The sequence below is a fragment of the Chiloscyllium punctatum genome, chromosome 24 (genome assembly GCF_047496795.1).
Source record: "Chiloscyllium punctatum isolate Juve2018m chromosome 24, sChiPun1.3, whole genome shotgun sequence".
In the NCBI taxonomy this organism is placed as follows: Eukaryota; Metazoa; Chordata; class Chondrichthyes; order Orectolobiformes; family Hemiscylliidae; genus Chiloscyllium; species Chiloscyllium punctatum.
Window position 1 is genome coordinate 40,897,923 of NC_092762.1, and position 20,072 is coordinate 40,917,994.

The 20,072-nt window shown below is 47.7% G+C and overlaps 1 protein-coding gene and 1 long non-coding RNA gene across 3 annotated transcripts in view; one reads left to right on the forward strand and one right to left on the reverse strand.

The window, feature by feature from the left end:
- LOC140494475 (tropomyosin alpha-3 chain) overlaps positions 1-20,072 on the reverse strand; it is a 112,774-nt gene that overhangs the window by 64,422 nt on the left and 28,280 nt on the right. For both annotated transcript variants that reach the window (XM_072593693.1, XM_072593690.1), the window contains exon 2: positions 13,995-14,120. In XM_072593693.1, the coding sequence (XP_072449794.1) occupies positions 13,995-14,120 (126 nt within the window). The remainder of the gene's footprint in view (positions 1-13,994; positions 14,121-20,072) is intronic.
- Positions 14,771-20,072, forward strand: part of LOC140494476 (uncharacterized) — a 37,102-nt gene continuing 31,800 nt past the window's right edge. The window contains exon 1 of the long non-coding RNA XR_011963997.1: positions 14,771-14,857. This is a non-coding gene — a long non-coding RNA (uncharacterized lncRNA). The remainder of the gene's footprint in view (positions 14,858-20,072) is intronic.

Sequence of the window (20,072 nt, forward strand, 5' to 3'; positions counted from 1 at the left end):
AGTGGTGGAGGTTGATACAATTGCAACCATTTAAAGGGCATCTGGATGTGGACATGAATAGGAAGGGTTTAGCGGGAAATGGGCCAAATGCTCCAACCCCAACCTCACTATCAAACCGGCAGACAAGGGAGGCGCGGTAGTAGTTTGGCGCACCGACCTTTATACCGCTGAGGCTAAACGCCAGCTCGCGGACACCTCCTCCTACTGCTCCCATGACCATGACCCCTCCTCCCACCACCAAACCATCATCTCCCAGACTATCCATAACCTCACCACCTCAGGGGATCTCCCATCCACCGCCTCCAACCCCATAGTTCCACAACCCCGCACTGCCCGTTTCTACCTCCTGCCCAAAATCCACAAACCCGACTACCCCGGCAGACCCATTGTCTCAGCCTGCTCCTGCCCCACCGAACTCATCTCTGCATATCTTGACACTGTCCTGTCCCCGTTCGTGCAAGAACTCCCCACCTACGTTCGGGACACCACCCATGCCCTCCACCTCCTCCATGATTTTCACTTCCCCGTCCTCCAATGCCTTATCTTCACCATGGACATCCAGTCCCTATACACTTCCACCCGCCATCATGAAGGCCTCCAAGCCCTCTGCTTCTTCCTTTCCCGCTGTACCAACCAGTACCCTTCCACCGACACTCTCCTTCAACTGACTGAACTGGTCCTCACTCTTAACATCTTCTCCTTCCAATCCTCCCACTTCCTCCAAACCAAAGGAGTAGCCATGGGCACCCAGATGGGCCCCAGCTATGCCTGCCTCTTCGTTGGATATGTAGAACAGTCCACCTTCTGCAGCTGCACTAGCACCATCCCCCACCTTTTCCTCCGCTACAACGATGATTGCATTGGCACTACCTCGTGCTCCCATGAGGAGGTTGAACAGTTCACCCACTTTACTAACACCTTCCACCCTGACCTCAAATTTACCTGGACCGTCTCAGACTCCTCCCTCCCCTTCCTAGACCTCTCCATTTCTATCTCGGACGACCGACTCAACACGGACGTATACTATAAACTGACCGACTCCCACAGCTACCTAGATTACACCTCCCACCCTGCCCCTGTAAAAACGTCATCCCATATTCCCAATTCCTTCACCTCCGCCGCATCTGCTCCCAGGAGGACCAATTCCAATACCGAACAACCCAGATGGCCTCCTTCTTCAAAGACCGCAATTTCCCCTCAGACGTGGTTGACGATGCTCTCCACCGCATCTCCTCCACTTCCCACTCCTCCGCCCTTGAACCCCATCCCTCCAATTACCACCAGGACAGAACTCCACTGGTCCTCACCTACCACCCCACCAACCTCCAGATACATCATATCATCCTTCGTCATTTCCGCCACCTCCAAACAGACCCCACCACCAAGGATATATTTCCCTCCCCTATCAGCATTCCGGAAAGACCACTCCCTCTGCGACTCCCTCGTCAGGTCCACACCCCCCACCAACCCAACCTCCACTCCCGGCACCTTCCCCTGCAACCACAAGAAATGCAAAACTTGCGCCCACACCTCCCCCCTCACTTCCCTCCAAGGCCCCAAGGGATCCTTCCATATCCGTCACAAATTCACCTGCACCTCCACACACATCATTTATTGCATCCGCTGCACCCGATGTGGCCTCCTCTACATTGGGGAGACAGGCCACCTACTTGCGGAATGTTTCAGAGAACACCTCTGGGACACCCGCACCAACCAACCCAACCGCCCTGTGGCTGAACACTTTAGCTCCCCCTCCCACTCCGCCAAGGACATGCAGGTCCTTGGACTCCTCCATCGCCAGACCATAGCAACACGACGGCTGGAAGAAGAGCGCCTCATCTTCCGCCTGGGTACCCTCCAACCACATGGGATGAATGCAGATATCTCCAGCTTTCTCATTTCCCCTCCCCCCCCACCTTGTCTCAGTCAAATCCCTCGGACTCAGCACCGCCCTCTTGACCTGCAATCTTCTTCCTGACCTCTCCGCCCCCACCCCCTATCCAGCCTATCACCCTCACCTTAACCTCCTTCCACCTTACGCATTCCCAACGCCCCGCCCCCAAATCCCTCCTCCCTACCTTTTATCTTAGCCTGCTTGGCATACCCTCCTCATTCCTGAAGAAGGGCTTATGCCCGAAATGTTAATTCTCCTGCTCCTTTGATGCTGCCTGACCTGCTGTGCTTTTCCAGCAACACGTTTTTTTGGCTCTGATCTCCAGCATCTGCAGTCCTCACTTTCTCCTAGATTAGGTTAGCATGGATGAGTTGGGCTGAAGGGTCTGCTTCCCTGCTGTATATCTCTATGACTTGTATGACCTGCCCAGGTGCCTTTTAAACATTGTAATTGTACAGTCTCGATCACTTCCTCTGGCAGCTTGTTCCACATATGCGCCACCCTCAGGTCCCTTTGAAATCTTTTCTCCCTCACGTTCAACCTATACCTTCTAGTTTTGGACTCCCCTACCCTGGGGAAAAGACCTTGACTTATCTATGCCCCTCATGATTTTATAAACCTCCATAAGGTCATCCCTTAGCCTCTGATGCTCCAGGGCAAACAGCCCCAGCCTGTCATCATCATTGGCGGTCACTCACAGACGATGATGGTTGTCTTCTATCTCAGGGTGAATCTGTAGGTGGCTATGCAAACCCAGCCTCTCCTCTCCACCTGCAGTCCCGGTAACATCCTTGCAAATCTTTCTTTGTCATCTACATAATTGCAAAGGGTGTGAAAACGGACTATCTAGTACAGACTGGCCGTCTTAATCTTGACTAGAAAAGGACACTTCCACGCTAAAATATGAAACTTTTCTCCTTCTTTGGGAATGAGTGGGGAAGAAGAGGGTGGGAAGTGTAGGAGAACTGTTGCTGGGTTAAAATCCCCTATCAACACTGTGGGTGTCCCCTCATTACCCCAGCAACGGCAGCATGGCGGCTGGTGGTTGGCACTGCAGCCTCACGGCGCCAGGGATCCAGGTTCGATTCCAGCCTTGAGTGACTGTCTGTGTGGAGTTTGTACATTCTCCCCGTGTCTATGTGGGTTTCCTCCGGGTGCTCCGGTTTCCTCCCACAATCCAAAGATGTGCAGGGTTAGGTGGATTGGCCATGCTAAATTGGCCATATTGTTAGGTGCATCAGTCAGGGCAATGTGGGTGATATAAGGCAATTGGTCTGGGCGTGTTAGTCTTTAGAGGGCCGGTGAGGACTTGCTGGGCAGAAGGGCCTGTTCCCACACTGTGTAGGGATTCTAAGTTCAATGGTGGCTCAAGAAGGCAACTCCCCACCAACCTCTTGGGGTCAATTAGAGATGGGGAATAAAGACTGGCCCAGCCAGTAATACCCACGTCCTGTCAAAGAATAAAATATATCCCATGCCTATTTCCTCTTTAGAATTGGCAAACTTCAGCCGGTCCTTCGAATCACAGAATGACAAGTATTGTAGTAAGAAGAAGGACATTTGACCCATCAGTTTCATGCTGTATTGTTTGACCTACTCCCTACATCCGTGCATCTTCCTGTTCTTCAGAGTTTTAGAAGATTTAGATTAGATTAGATTCCCTACAGTGTGGAAACAGGCCCTTCGGCTCAATAAATTGACACTGACCCTCCGAAGAGTAATCCACCCAGACCCATTCCCCTCTGACAGTGCATCTAACACTACGGGCAATTTAGCATGGCCAACTCACCTGACCTGCACATCTTTGGCTTGTGGGCGGAAACCAGAGCACCCGGAGGAAACCCATGTAGACACGGGGAGAACGTGCAAACTCCACACCGACAGTTGCTTGAGACTGGAATCGAATCTGGGTCCCCGGTGCTGTGAGGCAGCAGTGCTAACCACTGAGCCACCGTGCCACCCCTTTTAGAAAATGATTATGCAAAAGGAGGCCACTCTGCCCATTGCGATTACACTGATTGGAAGATGAGCTGTGTAGCCTGATCCCACTTTCCAGCATTTGCTCCATATCCCTGGAGATAACAGGATTCCAGATGCACATATCCAGACATCTTTGAAATGAGTAGAGGATTTCTGCCCAATCACCCCTTCAGGCAGTGGGTTCTGTCCTCTCCTTCCCTCTAATCCTTCACTTGCCTCCTCGTTACTGACAATCCGTTAAGGGGAGTAGGTCCTTCCCATCCACCTTATCCAAGCCCCTCGCAGCTGTGTACACCTCAATTAAATTGCTCCTCTGGGAGGGGAAAGGGATAAGTTACAGACAACACAACCCCAACCTAGCCAGTGTTTCCTCATGGGTGCCGTTTTTCAGTTCTGGCAATATCCTTGTAAATCCTCTCTGTCCTCTCTCTAGATTAATGATGTTCTTTCTGTAATGAGATGATCAGAACTACCCACTAGACTTGAGGTGAGGAGAATATACAGTTCTAGCGTTACCTCTCTGCTCTTATCCCAGTCTGACAAAGGGAAGGATTCCATATGCCAATCTATTGTTCCACTTTCAGTGATCTGTGGTCACTCACTCCAAAGCACCTCAATTCTCATAGAATCCCTACAGTGTGAAAGCAGGCTATTCGGCCCATTGAGTCCCCATGACCCTTTGAAGAGCATCCCACCCAGACTCGCCCCCCCTACCCTAACCCTGTAACCCTGCATTTCCCGTGGTTACTCTGCCTAGCCTGCACATCACTGCAGCCTATGGGCAAGATGTCGAGGTGCCAGTGTTGGACAAATTTAAAAGTCATACAACACCTTGGTTATAGTCCAACGGGTTTATTTGAAAGTACAAGCTTTTGGAGTACTGATACCTGATGAAGGAGCAGTGCTTCATAAGCTTGTACTTCCAAATATACTTGTTGGACTATAACCTGGGTGTTGTGTGACATTTAACTTGGTTCATTTTGGGCAATTTAGCACGGCCAATCCACCTAAACTGCACATCTTTGGACTGTGGGAGGAAACCCACCTTACATCACTTGACTGACGATTGAATGTAGACTGATGGGTCAGTAATTGGCTAGTTTAAATTTGTTGTACTTTTTGTATTTAGGACATAGCTGGACAATTTTCCACATTTCTGGGGAAGTGTGCATAACTAGACTGGAATACCTTGGTTATGGGTCCTACAGTTCAGAAGCACAAATCTTTTAGTTTTTAAAAAAGCTTCCTCTTTCTGGAATGGTGGTTGTTGTTGTTGTTGTCTCTGGTGCCTCGTTAATGCTGAATGGCCTGTCTGGTTCCATCCCTTCTGGAGAGTTTTGGGTTGTTTATCTGAGTGGCTTGCTTACAGCAGTTTACAGTCTGGAGAGTGTGGTACTGGAAAAGCACAGCCAGTCAGGCAGCCTCTGAGGAGCAGGGGAGTCAATGTTTCCAGCATAAACCCTTCATCAGGATCTCCAGCCTCTGCAGTCTGCACTTTCTGAGGTAAAAACAATGACTGCAAATGCTGGAAACCAAATACCGGATTAGTGGTGCTGGACGAGCACAGCAGTTCAAGCAGCGAAATCGACGTTTCGGGCAAAAGCCCTTCATCAGGAACTGCTGTGCTCTTCCAGCACCACTAATCCAGTCTGCACTTTCTCCCAGGGCAACCATGTTACTGTGGCTCTGGACTCGCATGTAGACCAGACCAGGTAAGAACGGTAATTTCCTTTGTTTTAAAGGGCGTTAGTGAACCAGATTTGTTTTTTCACAATTGACAACGCTTTTGTGGTCATCATTAGACTTCCACCATTTTATTGAATTCAAATCCCATGATCTGCAGAGGTGGGATTCGAACCGCACCCCCCCCCCCCAGTATGTTGTCTGGATTACGAACAACAATGCCACTAGGCCATGACCTCCTGCAAACGAGCTCCCACTGACCTCGCTATCCTCAACCTGCTGCACTCAAACTAGCTCAAGGAACATCACCTCATCTTAGAGCCAGGGCACTTTAAAGTCCTCCAGATTCAACACCGAGTTTAAATATAATCTCTGCTCTGTTTGTTTCCAAACTGGTGCTATCAGCATCACCTTTTCTTTCACCTTTTCCACCCTGTGCTCCACTATCCTTTTCTCCCTTTTTTCCTTGCCTCTGGACTTGTGCGAGACACGTTACACACAAAATGGGGCATGGAAGTAAAATGCTGCATATACCTGCCCCCCCCCCCCCCCCCCCCCATCTATGGGGAGAGAGAAAAGCTGGATAATCTTGCAACTTCCTCCCAGAAGGCAGAGAAGTGTGAGAGCTGGAGAGCTACCAAAGTCAGGGGACTGTGTGCCAGAATGGCTCCATGAACACGTCCAACCAAGGAAGAGTTTATCAATGGCAGGACTGGCTTCCATTTCTTTTGGAAGCAATTAATTCCTGGAAATAAAGCCCCAATTAGGGGTCACTAATTAATGTTCTGAGGAGGTAGTGAGTTAAATGGAGACCAGTCTCGTTTCTTACTGTACAGATGCTGAGGATTTGCAGTGTTTTCCGTGTTCTCACTTTGGCATTAATTATTTCTGTACCTCTTCCCCTTTTAAAAATCTTTCAATTCAGCCTTTTTTCCCCCAACAAATTTAAAATCACTAGTTCCTTCTTGAATTCACCTCTTTTTTTCTGTTTTCAGTGTATTCTTGTATATGAGAATATATCATTTTCTCTGCATTCAGCTGGTTTCCATTTTGAAGATCTAAATTCCTCCCAATAAGGAAGAAGCTTGTATTTATATAGCATCTTTCAAAATCTCTCCATACATCTCCAAGCAGTTTTAATTTACACTGGAGGTAGTCACTATTGTAACAAAGTGAATCACAATGGCCACTTTGAGCTTAGCAAGTAAGAAACTGAGAGAACTGCAGAGGCTGTATTCTGAGGAACGGTCACCGAGCCCAACCCATTTGATATCTCTTCGTACATGCTGCCAGACCTGCTGAGCTTTTCCAGCAACCTCTTGGTTTTTTTTTTGTTTTGAGCATAGCAAGGCTTGGTGTGACCACTTTACAGATGACCCCCGTTCAGTCCAGAAACTTGACCTTGAGATTCCAGTCACTGGTCATTTTAATTCTCTATCCTGCCTTCACTGCTTCCTGTCCACAGCCTCCGATAGTGCTGCAGGGATTCTTACCGCAAGCTGGAGGAACAGCACCTCATCTCTCGATTAGGCATTTTCCAGCCTTCCGGACTCAACACGGCGTTCCACAATTTCTGATCGCAACCTCTCTGCTTCCTTTCTCTTTTGGTATTACTCTTTTTTTTTAATTATTCTTCACTGCTTCTTCTTTGGTGTTTTTACTTTAGGCTGACAGCCATTCACCCCTCCACTAGTCACATCTTTTGTTTTTTTAACAATTAAGACATCTGGATGGGCACATGAATAAGAAGGGTTTCGAGGGATATGGGCCACATGCTGGCAAATGGGACTAGATTAAGTTAAGCTACCTGCTCAGTAGGGATGAGTTGGTCAGAAGGATCTGTTTCCGTGCTGTATGTCTCTGTGACTCTACTAGTCCCATTTCCCCCCCTCTCATTGGCCTTGTGTCATCAACCGTTTTGTCATTTAATCTCCTGCCTTTTCTTCCATTTTGTTTTTTTTCCCACCCTGCCCTCCTTTTCACTTGTTTAAAATCTTTTACATTTCTAGTGAACGACCTATGACCTATGCAGCTAACTCTGTCTCTGTCTTCCTCAGAGATGCTGCCAGACCTGCTGAGTTTCCCCATTGTTTGCTGTTCTAATTGTGTTGAACTCTCTCTGTTACGCTCTTCCATCTACTCCTCCCTCACTGCGATGAGAGGTGTTCTGTCCCTCTGCATCTGGCCTCTCAGATCTCGCGGTCCCTTTGCTCTAGCCCAGGTTGCCGTGCCTTTTGCTGATCAGGAATTCAACTCTGAAATTCTCTCTCTGCCCCTCCATTGTGTCTTCTCTTAAGATTCGCCTTAAAACGTCCTCAACTTTAGTTTCAGTTTTGTCTTATCATCGCATGCCCCTGGGACTTCATTCGATATCAAAGCGCTATATAAATACAAGTAGTTTGTTGTTGTTAAGCATTCCGCTTCAGTTTTAAGGTTTTCAAAGCTCTCTCTTTCAGCGGAAAGCTTTATCTTGCATTCCCCTCTGCTACTTGCTGTAACTAGCCAAAATGTCAGGTAGGTCAAACTGTCACCAGTATCACTCTGAAGTTGGGTGAAATGTGCTCTGGAAGAAATACACAGCTGGGCACAGGAAGAGCCATCATAGTTTTGAGAAAGGGAAATCACATTTACGTAATCGATTAGGGTCCTTTTGAGAAAATAACAAGCAAGTTCAGAAAAGATTTACAAGGCTGTTGCCGGGGTTGGAGGATTTGTGCTATAGGGAGAGGCTGAACAAGCTGGGGCTGTAAGAGGCTGAGGGGCGACCTTTATAGAGGTTTATAAATCATGAGGGGCATGGGTAGGATAAATAGACAAGGTCTTTTTTCTGGCGTGGGGGAGTCCAGAACTCGAGGGCGGCACAATGACTCAGTGGTTAGTACTGCTGCCTCACGGCACAGGTTCGATTCCAACCTCGGGCGACTGACTGTGTGGAGTTTGCACATTCTCCCCGTGTCTGCGTGGGTTTCCTCCAGGTGCTCCGGTTTCCTCCCACAATCCAAAGATGTGCAGGTCAGGTGAATTGGCCATGCTAAATTACCCGTGGTGTTAAATGCATTAGTCAGAGGGAAATTGGTCTGGGTGGGTTACTCTTCGTGTGTGGAATTGTTGGCCCAAAGGGCCTGTTTCCACACTGTAGGGAATCTAGAGGGCACAGGGTTTAGGGGAGTCAAAAGGTGTGGTGCTGGAAAAGCTCGGCTGGTCAGGCAGCATCCGAGGAGCAGGAGGGTCGGCATTTCGGGCATAAGCTCTTGCTCGCAACATCGACTCTCCTGCTCCTCGGATGCTGCCTGACCAGCCGAGTTTTTCCAGCTCCAAACTTTCTGCCTGTGATCACCAGCATCTGCAGTCCTCTCTTTCTCTCATTGGTTTAGGCTGAGAGGGGAACAATTTAAAAGGGACCTAAGGGGCAACCTTTTCACGCAGAGGGTGGTACGTGTATGGCATGAGCTGCCAGAGGATGTGGTAGAGGCTGGTGCAATTACAACAGTTAAAAGGCATCTGGATGGTGTATGAATAGGAAGGGTTTGGAGGGATATAGGCCAGGAGCTGGCAGGTAGGATTAATTAATTTAGGCTATCTCGTCAGCATGGATGAATTGGACCGAAGGGCCTGTTTCTGTGCTGTACATCTCTATGACTCTAAGTAAGTTAAAAGGGAGCCTGTAAATGTGATGTGTTTGGATTTCATAGAGTCCCTACAGTGTGGAAGCAGGCCATTCAGCCCATTGAGGCCACACCGACCCTCCGAAGAGCATCCCACTCAGACTCACGCCCCCTACCCACCCTGGTCGCCCTGCATTTCCCATGGCTATCCCACTTAGCCTGCACATAATGGAGCAAATTAGCACGGCCAATCCCACCCTAACCAGCACATCCCTGGGCACTATGGGTAATTTAGCACGGCCAATCCCACCCTAACCTGCACATCCCTGGGCACTATGCATAATTTAGCACGGCCAATCCCACCCTAACCAGCACATCCCTGGGCACAATGGGTAATTTAGCACGGCCAATCCCACCCTAACCTGCACATCCCTGGGCACTATGGGTAATTTAGCATGGCCAATCCCACCCTAACCAGCACATCCCTGGGCACTATGGGCAATTTAGCACGGCCAATCCCACCCTAACCAGCACATCCCTGGGCACAATGGGTAATTTAGCATGGCCAATCCCACCCTAACCTGCACATCCCTGGGCACTATGGGCAATTTAGCACGGCCAATCCCACCCTAACCAGCACATCCCTGGGCACAATGGGTAATTTAGCATGGCCAATCCCACCCTAACCAGCACATCCCTGGGCACTATGGGCAATTTAGCACGGCCAATCCCACCCTAACCAGCACATCCCTGGGCACAATGGGTAATTTAGCACGGCCAATCCCACCCTAACCTGCACATCCCTGGGCACTATGGGTAATTTAGTATGGCCAATCCCACCCTAACCAGCACATCCCTGGGCACTATGGGTAATTTAGCATGGCCAATCCACCCTAACCTGCACATCCCTGGGCACTATGGGTAATTTAGTATGGCCAATCCCACCCTAACCTGCACATCCCTGGGCACTATGGGTAATTTAGTATGGCCAATCCCACCCTAACCAGCACATCCCTGGGCACTATGGGCAATTTAGCACGGCCAATCCCACCCTAACCTGCACATCCCTGGGCACTATGGGTAATTTAGCACGGCCAATCCCACCCTAACCTGCACATCCCTGGGCACTATGGGTAATTTAGTATGGCCAATCCCACCCTAACCAGCACATCCCTGGGCACTATGGGCAATTTAGCACGGCCAATCCCACCCTAACCTGCACATCCCTGGGCACTATGGGCAATTTAGCATGGCCAATCCCACCCTAACCTGCACATCCCTGGGCACAATGGGTAATTTAGTATGGCCAATCCCACCCTAACCAGCACATCCCTGGGCACTATAGGCAATTTAGCACGGCCAATCCCACCCTAACCTGCACATCCCTGGGCACTATGGGCAATTTAGCATGGCCAATCCCACCCTAACCAGCACATCCCTGGGCACTATGGGCAATTTAGCACGGCCAATCCCACCCTAACCTGCACATCCCTGGGCACTATGGGCAATTTAGCATGGCCAATCCCACCCTAACCAGCACATCCCTGGGCACAATGGGTAATTTAGTATGGCCAATCCCACCCTAACCAGCACATCTCTGGGCACTATGGGCAATTTAGCATGGCCAATCCCACCCTAACCAGCACATCCCTGGGCACAATGGGTAATTTAGTATGGCCAATCCCACCCTAACCTGCACATCCCTGGGCACTATGGGTAATTTAGCATGGCCAATCCCACCCTAACCTGCATATCTTTGGTCTGTGGAGGAAACCGGAGCCCCCAGAAGAAACCCACACAGACACGGGGAGTATGTGCAACCTCCACTCAGTCATCAGAGGGCGGATTCATATCTGGGTCCCTGGTGCTGTGAGGCAGCAGTGCTAAACGCTGAACCACTCTGCTGCTCCAATTTCCAAAGGTTTTTGCACAAACTCAGAGCTCATGGTATAGTGGTATTTTACAGATAGAGGATTGGTAAGCTAACAGGAAGCAGAACATAGGGATAAATAGGTCTTTGCCAGGTTGTTAAATTGCAACCAGAGGAGTACCATAGGGATCAGTACTGGATCCAAGATTATTTAGATTCTTCAACAATGACTTAGATGAAAAGACTGGAGGTTGGCTGATGTGGTACAACTGTTTAAGAAGGGTGGTAAGGAAAAGCCAGGGAACTATAGACCAGTGAGACTGGTGGGCAAGTTGTTGGAGGGAATCCCGAGGGATGGGATTTACTTGTATTTGGAAAGATAAGGACTGATTAGAGATTGTCAGCATGGCTTTGTGTGAGAAATCATGTCTCACGAATTTGATTGAGCTGTTTGAAGAAATAACAAAGGTGATTGAGGGCAATGGACATGGTCTATATGGATTTCAGTAAGGTGTTCGACAAGGTTCCCCATGGGAGGTTGGTGAGCAAGGTTAGATCTCATGGAATACAGGGAGAACTAGCTATTTGGATACAGAACTGGCTCAAATGTTCTGGTGGACAGAGGGTGGTGATGGAGGGTTATTTTTCAGACTGGAGGCCTGTGACCAGTGGAGTGCCACAAGGATCGGTGCTGGGTGCACTACTTTTTGTTATTTATAAATGATTTGCATGTGAAGCATAGGAGATATAGTTAGTAAGTTTGCAGTTGACACCAAAATTGGAGGTGTATTGGATGGCGAAGATCAGATGGGCCAATGGGCTGAGAAGTGGCAGATGGAGTTTAATTCAGATAAATGCGAGGTGCTGCATTTTGGGAAAGCAGATCTTAGCAGGACTTATACACTTAATGGTAAGGTCCTAGGGAGTATTGCTGAACAAAGAGACCTTGGAGTGCAGGTTCATAGCTCCTTGAAAGTGGAGTCGCAGGTAGATAGGATAGTGAAGGAGGAGTTTGGTATGCTTTCTCATATTGGTCAGAGTATTGAGTACAGGAGTTGGGAGGTCATGTTGCGGCTGTACAGGACATTGGTTAGGCCACCGTTGGAATATTGTGTGCAATTCTGGTCTCCTTCCTATCGGAAAGATGTTGTGAAACTTGAAAGGGTTCAGAAGAGATTTACAAGGATGTTGCCAGGGTTGGAGGATGTGAGCTACAGGGAGAGGCTGAACAGGCTGGGGCTGTTTTCTCTGGAGCATCGGAGGCTGAGGGGTGACCTTATAGAGGTTTATAAAATCATGAGGGGCATGGATCGGGTAAATAGACAAAGTCTTTTCCCTGGGGTCGGGGAGTCTAGAACTAGGGGGCATAGTTCTCAAAAATTGAGAGGGGAAAGATATAAATGAGACCTAAGGGACAGCATTTTCACAAAGAGGGTTGTGCATGAATGGAATGAGCTGCCAGAGGAAGTGGTGGAGGCTGGTACAATTACAATATTTAAAAGGCATCTGGATGGGTATATGAATAGGAAGGATTTGGAGGAATATGGGCCGGATGCTGGTCAGTAGGACTCAATTGGGTTGGGAGATCTGGTCGGCATGGACGGGTTGGACCAAAGGGTCTGTTTCCATGCTGTACATCTCTCTCCCTATGATCAAATGGATGGCAGCTATTAATACCAATGATGCCAAGAGAGGTGGAGGAAGTACATTTTTAAGAGGAGTAGAGGCTCCTTAAAGGAATACAGATAGTTCGAGAGAGTGGACGAAATTTGGGCAGATGGAGCGTAATGTGTCTACCATGGCAGGGAGAATAGAAAAGCAGTATTTTATTTAAATGACAAGAGATTGCAGAACTCTGAGAGACAGGGGGATTTGAGTATCCTGGTGTATGATTCACATAAAGTTAATTTGCTGATAAAACACATGATTCAAAAAGCTAATTCAATAATGATATTTAAAGCAAGGGGAATGAAACATGAAAGTAGGGAAGTTTTTGCTGCAGCTGCATTGTGAGACCACATTTGGAATACCGTTTCAGTCTCCTAATTGGAAAAAGAGAATTGCAGTTCTCTGGAGTGAAGGATCACTCAACTCCATTCCTGTGGTGAAAGACTTCTCTTGTAAAGAAAAGTTGAACAGCTTGGAACTAGGCCCACTGGACTTCAGAAAAAAAGTGAGGTGATCTTATGAAACATGAGGGATTATGAGGGAACCTGCCAGGGAGGATTATGACAGGTTATTTCTCTTTGTAGCAGAGACTGTAGAAAGTACATAATTTAGAAAGAGGTTTAGCTCTTAAGATGAGTACTTCTCAAAAGGTTGTTATTCTGTGGAATTCTGTTCTGTCGAAAACAGTGGGAGCTGGTTTGCTGAATTCAGGCCTGACTTAGTTAGATAGGGAGTCAGCTATGAGAACACTCCGGCACTCCACCCTCCCCCAAAGTCTAAATGTCCCCAATGAATAACCCAACAGTGTCTCCTCCTGTTCCAATCATCATTCAGAGCATCCCTCCTAAATCTCCCTTTGAATTGCTATAATCTAAGAGAATACCCACATTTCTTTAACATCTTTAAAGTAGCTGAAGTCCGTTATGCTTTCTTTCATTCTAATGGTATTTCTTTTCTCTCTCTCGCTCTCTCTCTCTCTCTCTCTCTCTGTCTCTCTCTCTCTGTCTCTCTCTCTCTGTCTCTCTCTCTCTGTCTCTCTCTCTCTGTCTCTCTCTCTCTGTCTATCTCTCTCTATCTCTCTCTCTCACCTGAACCAGTGGTTTTTAACAGTTTGATGTAGCTTCTACCCCATCAGGGTCGTTTTGAACCCACCTAGTCATAAGAACAATTCTTTCCAAGTACTTATCCTAGGAGATATTGAGTGTGTTAGTCTGATGCCCAACACAATACCATCCATAAAACCATCCTTTGTGAATGGCTATGGAGTGACTCAGAGACATTTCCAATGACTCACGTCTGAAGCTGTCTTCTCTGAAGCTTGCAGCTTCTCCTGAGCATTTTTGAGTCCCTCGGATAACTTGTCCAGCTCATCCTCCGTGCCCTTCATTTTCTTCTGTTGGCTCATCAGCTCCTCTTCAACCTGGGGGAAAGGACGAGAAGCAGTCAGAGTCATATCTCACTCAGAAAATACCATATCACCCAAATTCCAAGTCTATTTTCCCAGTATATCATTTAAATCTCTGACCGTTGATTAAGCTGCATAGGAATAAAAGCAAATTAGTGCAGACGCTGGAAAATCTCTGTAGGTCTGGCAGCATCTGTAAGGAGAGAAAACAGCTGACATTTCGAGTCTAACTGACCCTTTGTCAAAGCTTTGACTCGAAATGTCAGCTGTTTTCTCTCCTTACAGATGTTGCCAGACCTGCTGAGATTATCCAGCGTTTTTCTCTCTCAAGCTGGATAGGAAGCCTGGTGGGGGGGGAGTAGGCTGGAGTTCAGAGGGAAATGACAAAGAAAAGGGCAACAAAATGAGTGATTGAGAAGAGACTGGCAACTAACATGGATAGGAATTCAAAAGTCAAAATGAGAAGGAGTTGGTCGTGGTGAAAAGAGCATTGGGGGGGGGCCACTTGTACGGGTATCCCCCACTTTCAAAAAGGCCACTTTGCGCCACTTTGCTTTTACGAAAGACCTACATTAGTACCTGTTTTCGTGAATCCAAAGAGAATTTTCGCTTTTACGAGAAAAGGTGAAATTTTTCCCCAATAAATGATTGCTTCATGCCATTTCAGCTTACAAAAACTTTCATAGGAACGCTCTACTTTTGGATAGTGTGGGATACCTGTCGAGACCTAAGAAAGGATTTTCCACCTGGAGGTAGGAGGCATGGTCGTGGTGTTAAATGAATGCTTTGCATCTGACTTTAACAGGGAGGAAACATTGCCAAAGTGCTTGAGAGAGAGGAGTTATTTTGAGGCAATGGTTGAACAGCAAGTGAGCTAGAGGCTCGGACTGCAGAGAAAAGACTGACTGACTGGATCAGTGAACAACATCAGAAACTGGATAAGGGATATTAAAGGAAACGGAATAACCAGAGAGCGAGAATAGAACCCCACCCCCCCCCCCCCCCCCCCCCCCGCCAAGGACCAACGTGAACACGCATGTGTGGAACCACAGGAGATGGGCGAGGTCCTGAATGACTATTTCTCCTCTGTGTTTACCGTGGAGAAAGACATGAGGACTTGGGAAGTTAGTGGTAATATCTTGGGGACAGTCCATATCACAGTAGAGGGGGTGTTGGATGTATTTGAATATATGAAGGTGAATAAATCTCCTAGCCCTGACCAGATCTATCCAAGAGTCCTGCAAGAGGCTAGAGAAGAAATTGCAGGGTCCCTGGCTGATATTTTTGCATCATCGTTAGTGACTGGTGGGGTCCCAGAAGACTGGAGGGTAGTGAATGTTTGGCCCTTACAAAGTTTTTTCAAGAAGTAACAAAGAGGATTGATGAGGACAGAACAGTAGATGTGATCTATATGGACTTCAGTAAGGCGTTTGACAAGGTTCCCCATGGGAGGTTGGTGAGCAAGGTTAGATCTCATGGAATACAGGAGAACTAGCCATTTAGATACAGAACTGGCTCAAAGGTAGAAGACAGAGGGTGGTGGTGGAGGGTTGATTTTCAGACTGGAGGCCTGTGACCAGTGGAGTGCCACAAGGATCGGTGCTGGGCCCTTTACTTTTCATCATTTATATAAATGATTTGGATGCGAGCATAAGAGGTACAGTTAGTAAGTTTGCAGATGACACCAAAATTGGAGGTGTAGTGGGCAGCGAAGATGGTTACCTCAGATTACAACAGGATCTGGACTAGATGGGCCAATGGGCTGAGAAGTGGCAGATGGAGTTTAATTCAGATAAATGCAAGGTGCTGCATTTTGGGAAAGCAAATCTTAGCAGGACTTATACACTTAATGGTAAGGTCCTAGGGAGTATTGCTGAACAAAGAGACCTTGGAGTGCAGGTTCATAGCTCCTTGAAAGTGGAGTCGCAGGTAGATAGGATAGTTCTTTATTGGTCAGAGTATTGAGTACAGGAGTTGGGAGGTCATGTTGCGGCTGTACAGGACATTGGTTAGGCCACTGTTGGAATATTGCGTGCAATTCTGGTCTCCTTCCTATCGAAATGATGTTGTGAAACTTGAAAGGGTTCAGAAAAGATTTACAAGGATGTTGCCAGGGTTGGAGGATTTGAGCTACAGGGAGAAGCTGAACAGGCTGGGGCTGTTTTCCCTGGAGTGTCGGAGGCTGAGGGGTGACCTTATGGAGGTTTACAAAACTGAGGGGCATGGATAGGATAAACAGGCAAAGTCTTTTCCCTGGGATGGGGGAGTCCAGAACTAGAGGGCATAGGTTTAGGGTGAGAGGGGAAAGATATAAAAGAGACCTAAGGGGCAACTTTTTCACGCAGAGGGTGGTACGTGTATAGAATGAGCTGCCAGAGGATGTGGTGGAGGCTGGTACAATTGCAACATTTAAAAGGCATTTGGATGGGTATATGAATAGGAAGGGTTTGGAGGGATATGGGCCGGGTGCTGGCAGGTGGGACGAGATTGGGTTGGGATATCTGGTCGGCGTGGACAGGTTGGACTGAAGGGTCTGTTTCCGTGCTGTCCATCTCTATGACTCTATAACTCTAAGGGCTGTAAAGAAATCCCTGGTAACTATAGACCAGTCAGCTTAACATCTGTGGTGGGTAAGTTGCTTGAGAAGATTCTGAGAGAAACGATATACGTGCATTTGAAAAGACAGGGTTTATTTTTTAGATTCCCTACAATATGGAAACCGGCCCTTCGGCCCAACAAGTCCACACTGACCCTCCGAAGAGTGACCCACCCACACCCTGTATTTACCCCTGACTAATGCGCCTAACACTATGGGCAATTTAGCATGACCAATTCACCCTAACCTGCACATCTTTGGACTGTGGAAGTAAACCAGAGCACCCAGAGGAAACCCGCGCAGACACTGGGAGAATGTGCAGACTCTACATAGACAGTCGCCTGAGGCTGGAATCAAACCTGGGTCCATGGCACTGGGAGACAGCAGTGCTAACCACTGAGACACCGTGTCGCCCTAAAATATGTTTAGGAGTTGTCAGCATGGATTTATGCATGGAGATCATACCTCACAAATTTGTTAGAGTTTTTTGATGAAGTGACCAGTAAAATTGACGAGGGCAGGGCGATAGACGTAGTCTATATGGATTTCAATAAGGTCTTTGATAAGTTTCCACATGGTAGTCTGCTCTGGAAGGCTAAATTGCATGGAATCCAGGGGGAGCTGTCAAATCAGATACACGATTGGTTTGATGGTAGGAAGCAGAGGGTAACAGTGGAAGGATGCTTATTGGACTGGAGTCCTGTGACTCGTGGAGAGCCTCGGGGTCGGTGCTGGGTCCATTACTGTTTGTTATCTATAGCAATGATTTGTACAAGATGCACAAGGCATGATCAGTAAGTTTGCAGATGACACTAAAATAGGCAGTATTGTGGACAATGAGGAAGGTTATCAGAAATTGCAGCAGGACCTTGATTAGTTGGGGAAGTGGGCCGAGAAATGGCAAATGGAGTTTAATATGGATAAGTGTGAGGTCTTGCATTTTGGAAAGTCAAATCAAGGTAGGAGTTCCATGGTGAATGGTAGAGCCTTAAGGAGTACAGTAGAACAGAGGGACCCTGGGGTTCAGGTGGACTGTTCTCTGAACGTGGAGTCACAGGTAGACAAGACAGTGAAGGCGGCTTTTGGCACATTGGCCTTCATCAATCAGGGCTGGGAGTATAGAAGTTGGGAGGTTATGTTGCAGTTGTACAGGACAATGACGAGGCGAAAGTGGGTACTGCAGATGCTGGAGATTAGAGTCAAGATTAGAGTGGTGCTGGAAGAGCACAGCAGTTCAGGCAGCATCCAACGAGCAGCGAAATCCTTGGACTGTGGGAGGAAACCGGAGCACCCGGAGGAAACCCACGCAGACACGGGGAGAACGTGCAAACTCCACACAGTCAGTCGCCTGAGGCGGGAATTGAACCCGGGTCTCTGGCGCTGTGAGGCAGCAGTGCTAACCACTGTGCCACCGTGCCGCCCACGTAAATGCAGAGCTTCTAACAAAAAATTTTCCAATCGTGTTTAGTATTGTTCAAGACAGCTGGGGAGCTGAAAGTGTTCAGTGAAGCATGTAAGAATAAGATCAGCAATGACAGGCCAGTCAGTTTAACCTCTGCTGTGGGGGGCACTGTTTGGAACGATGGGCACATTCCCCTGGGCAGGTTGGTGGGGGAGAGACTAGATCAGGTGGGAGACAGTATGTGGAGACGGTGCCTTCAGCTTCATTGAGCCTGGGCTTAAGAAAAGCCTTCTCATCCTTCCACCAGTTGAAGCACTCAGTGGGCAAGTGTTGAGCCTCATTCTCTCACTGGTATTAACTAAACATGAATACCAGGTTGGCTGAATGTCCAGCTTCAGAGAGAAGTCCACTGTTGTGGTTTGGACTAAAAGCCAGTTAATTGTGGGATTCCTTCAGGTGGATAATAGATTCAGTCTTTCTTGATATGTATCTTAAATCTGAACATAAGGTTCCCCACAGGAGACTGGTTAGCAAGGTTAGATCTCATGGAATACAGGGAAAACAAGCCATTTGGATACAGAACTGGCTCAAAGGTAGAAGACAGAGGAGAGAAGACAAAGGTGGAGAGCTGTTTTTCAGACTGGAGGCCTGTGACCAGTGGAGTGCCACAAGGATCGGTGCTGGGTCCTCTACTTTTTGTCATTTACATAAATGATTTGGATGTGAGCATAAGAGATATAGTTAGTAAGTTTGCAGATGACTCCAAAATTGGAGGTGTAGTGGACGGCGAAGAAGGTTACCTCAAATTACAACAGGATCTGGACTAGATGGGCCAATGGGCTGAGAAGTCGCAGATGGAGTTTAATTCAGATAAATGCGAGGTGCTGCATTTTGGGAAAGCAAATCTTAGCAGGACTTATCCACTTAATGGTAAGATCCTAGGGAGTGTTGCTGAACAAAGAGACCTTGGAGTGCAGGTTCATAGCTCCTTGAAAGTAGAGTCACAGGTAGATAGGATAGCGAAGCAGGCGGTTGGTATGCTTTCCTTTATTGGTCAGAGTATTGAGTACTGGAGTTGGGAGGTCATGTTGCGGCTGTACAGGATATTGGTTAGGGGCCACTGTTGGAATATTGTGTGCAATTCTGATGTCCTTCCTATTGGAAAGATGTTGTGAAACTGAGGTTTATAAAATCATGAGGGGCATGGATAGGATAAATAGACAAAGTCTTTTCCCTGGGGTGGGGGAGTCCAGAACTAGAGGGCATGGGTTTAGGGTGAGAGGGGAAAGATATGAAAGGGACCTAAGGGGCAACCTTTTCACACAGAGGGTGGTACGTGTATAGAATGAACTGCCAGAGGATGTGGTGGAGGCTGGTACAATTGGAACATTTAAGAGGCATTTGGATGGGTATATGAATAGGAAGGGTTTGGAAGGATATGGGCCGGATGCTGGGAAGTGGGACTAGATTGGGTTGGGATATCTGGTCGGTATGGATGGGTTGGACCGATGTTTCCATGCTGTACATTTCTATGACTCTATACACAATTTCCAAAACTGTAAGGCATTATGAACTGTGGAAACAGTGAAGGACTTTCAGAGAACATGGGTGGGGTTGGTGGATATATGACAGGGAACATTCAACACAGAGAAACGTGAAGTGATTCTTGGGAGGGTTTAAACTGGAGTGGCAGGGTGCTGGGAACTAGAGCAGCAGGTCAGCAAGTGGAAGCATTGAAGGGAAGGTACATGTTAGGGCCAGTCATTCAGAAAGGAAGGATAGTTAGAAACAGGTAAATCAACATGGTGGTACTAATGGCTGAAGTGTGTTTGTTTCCACACAAGGAGTATTATAGGTAAAGCAGATGAGCTTAGAGCCTGAATCAATTCGTGGAACTGTGACATTGTGGCCATTATAGAGACCTTGTTGAGAGAGGGGCAGGACTGGCTTTCCAACATTTTGTTGTTTT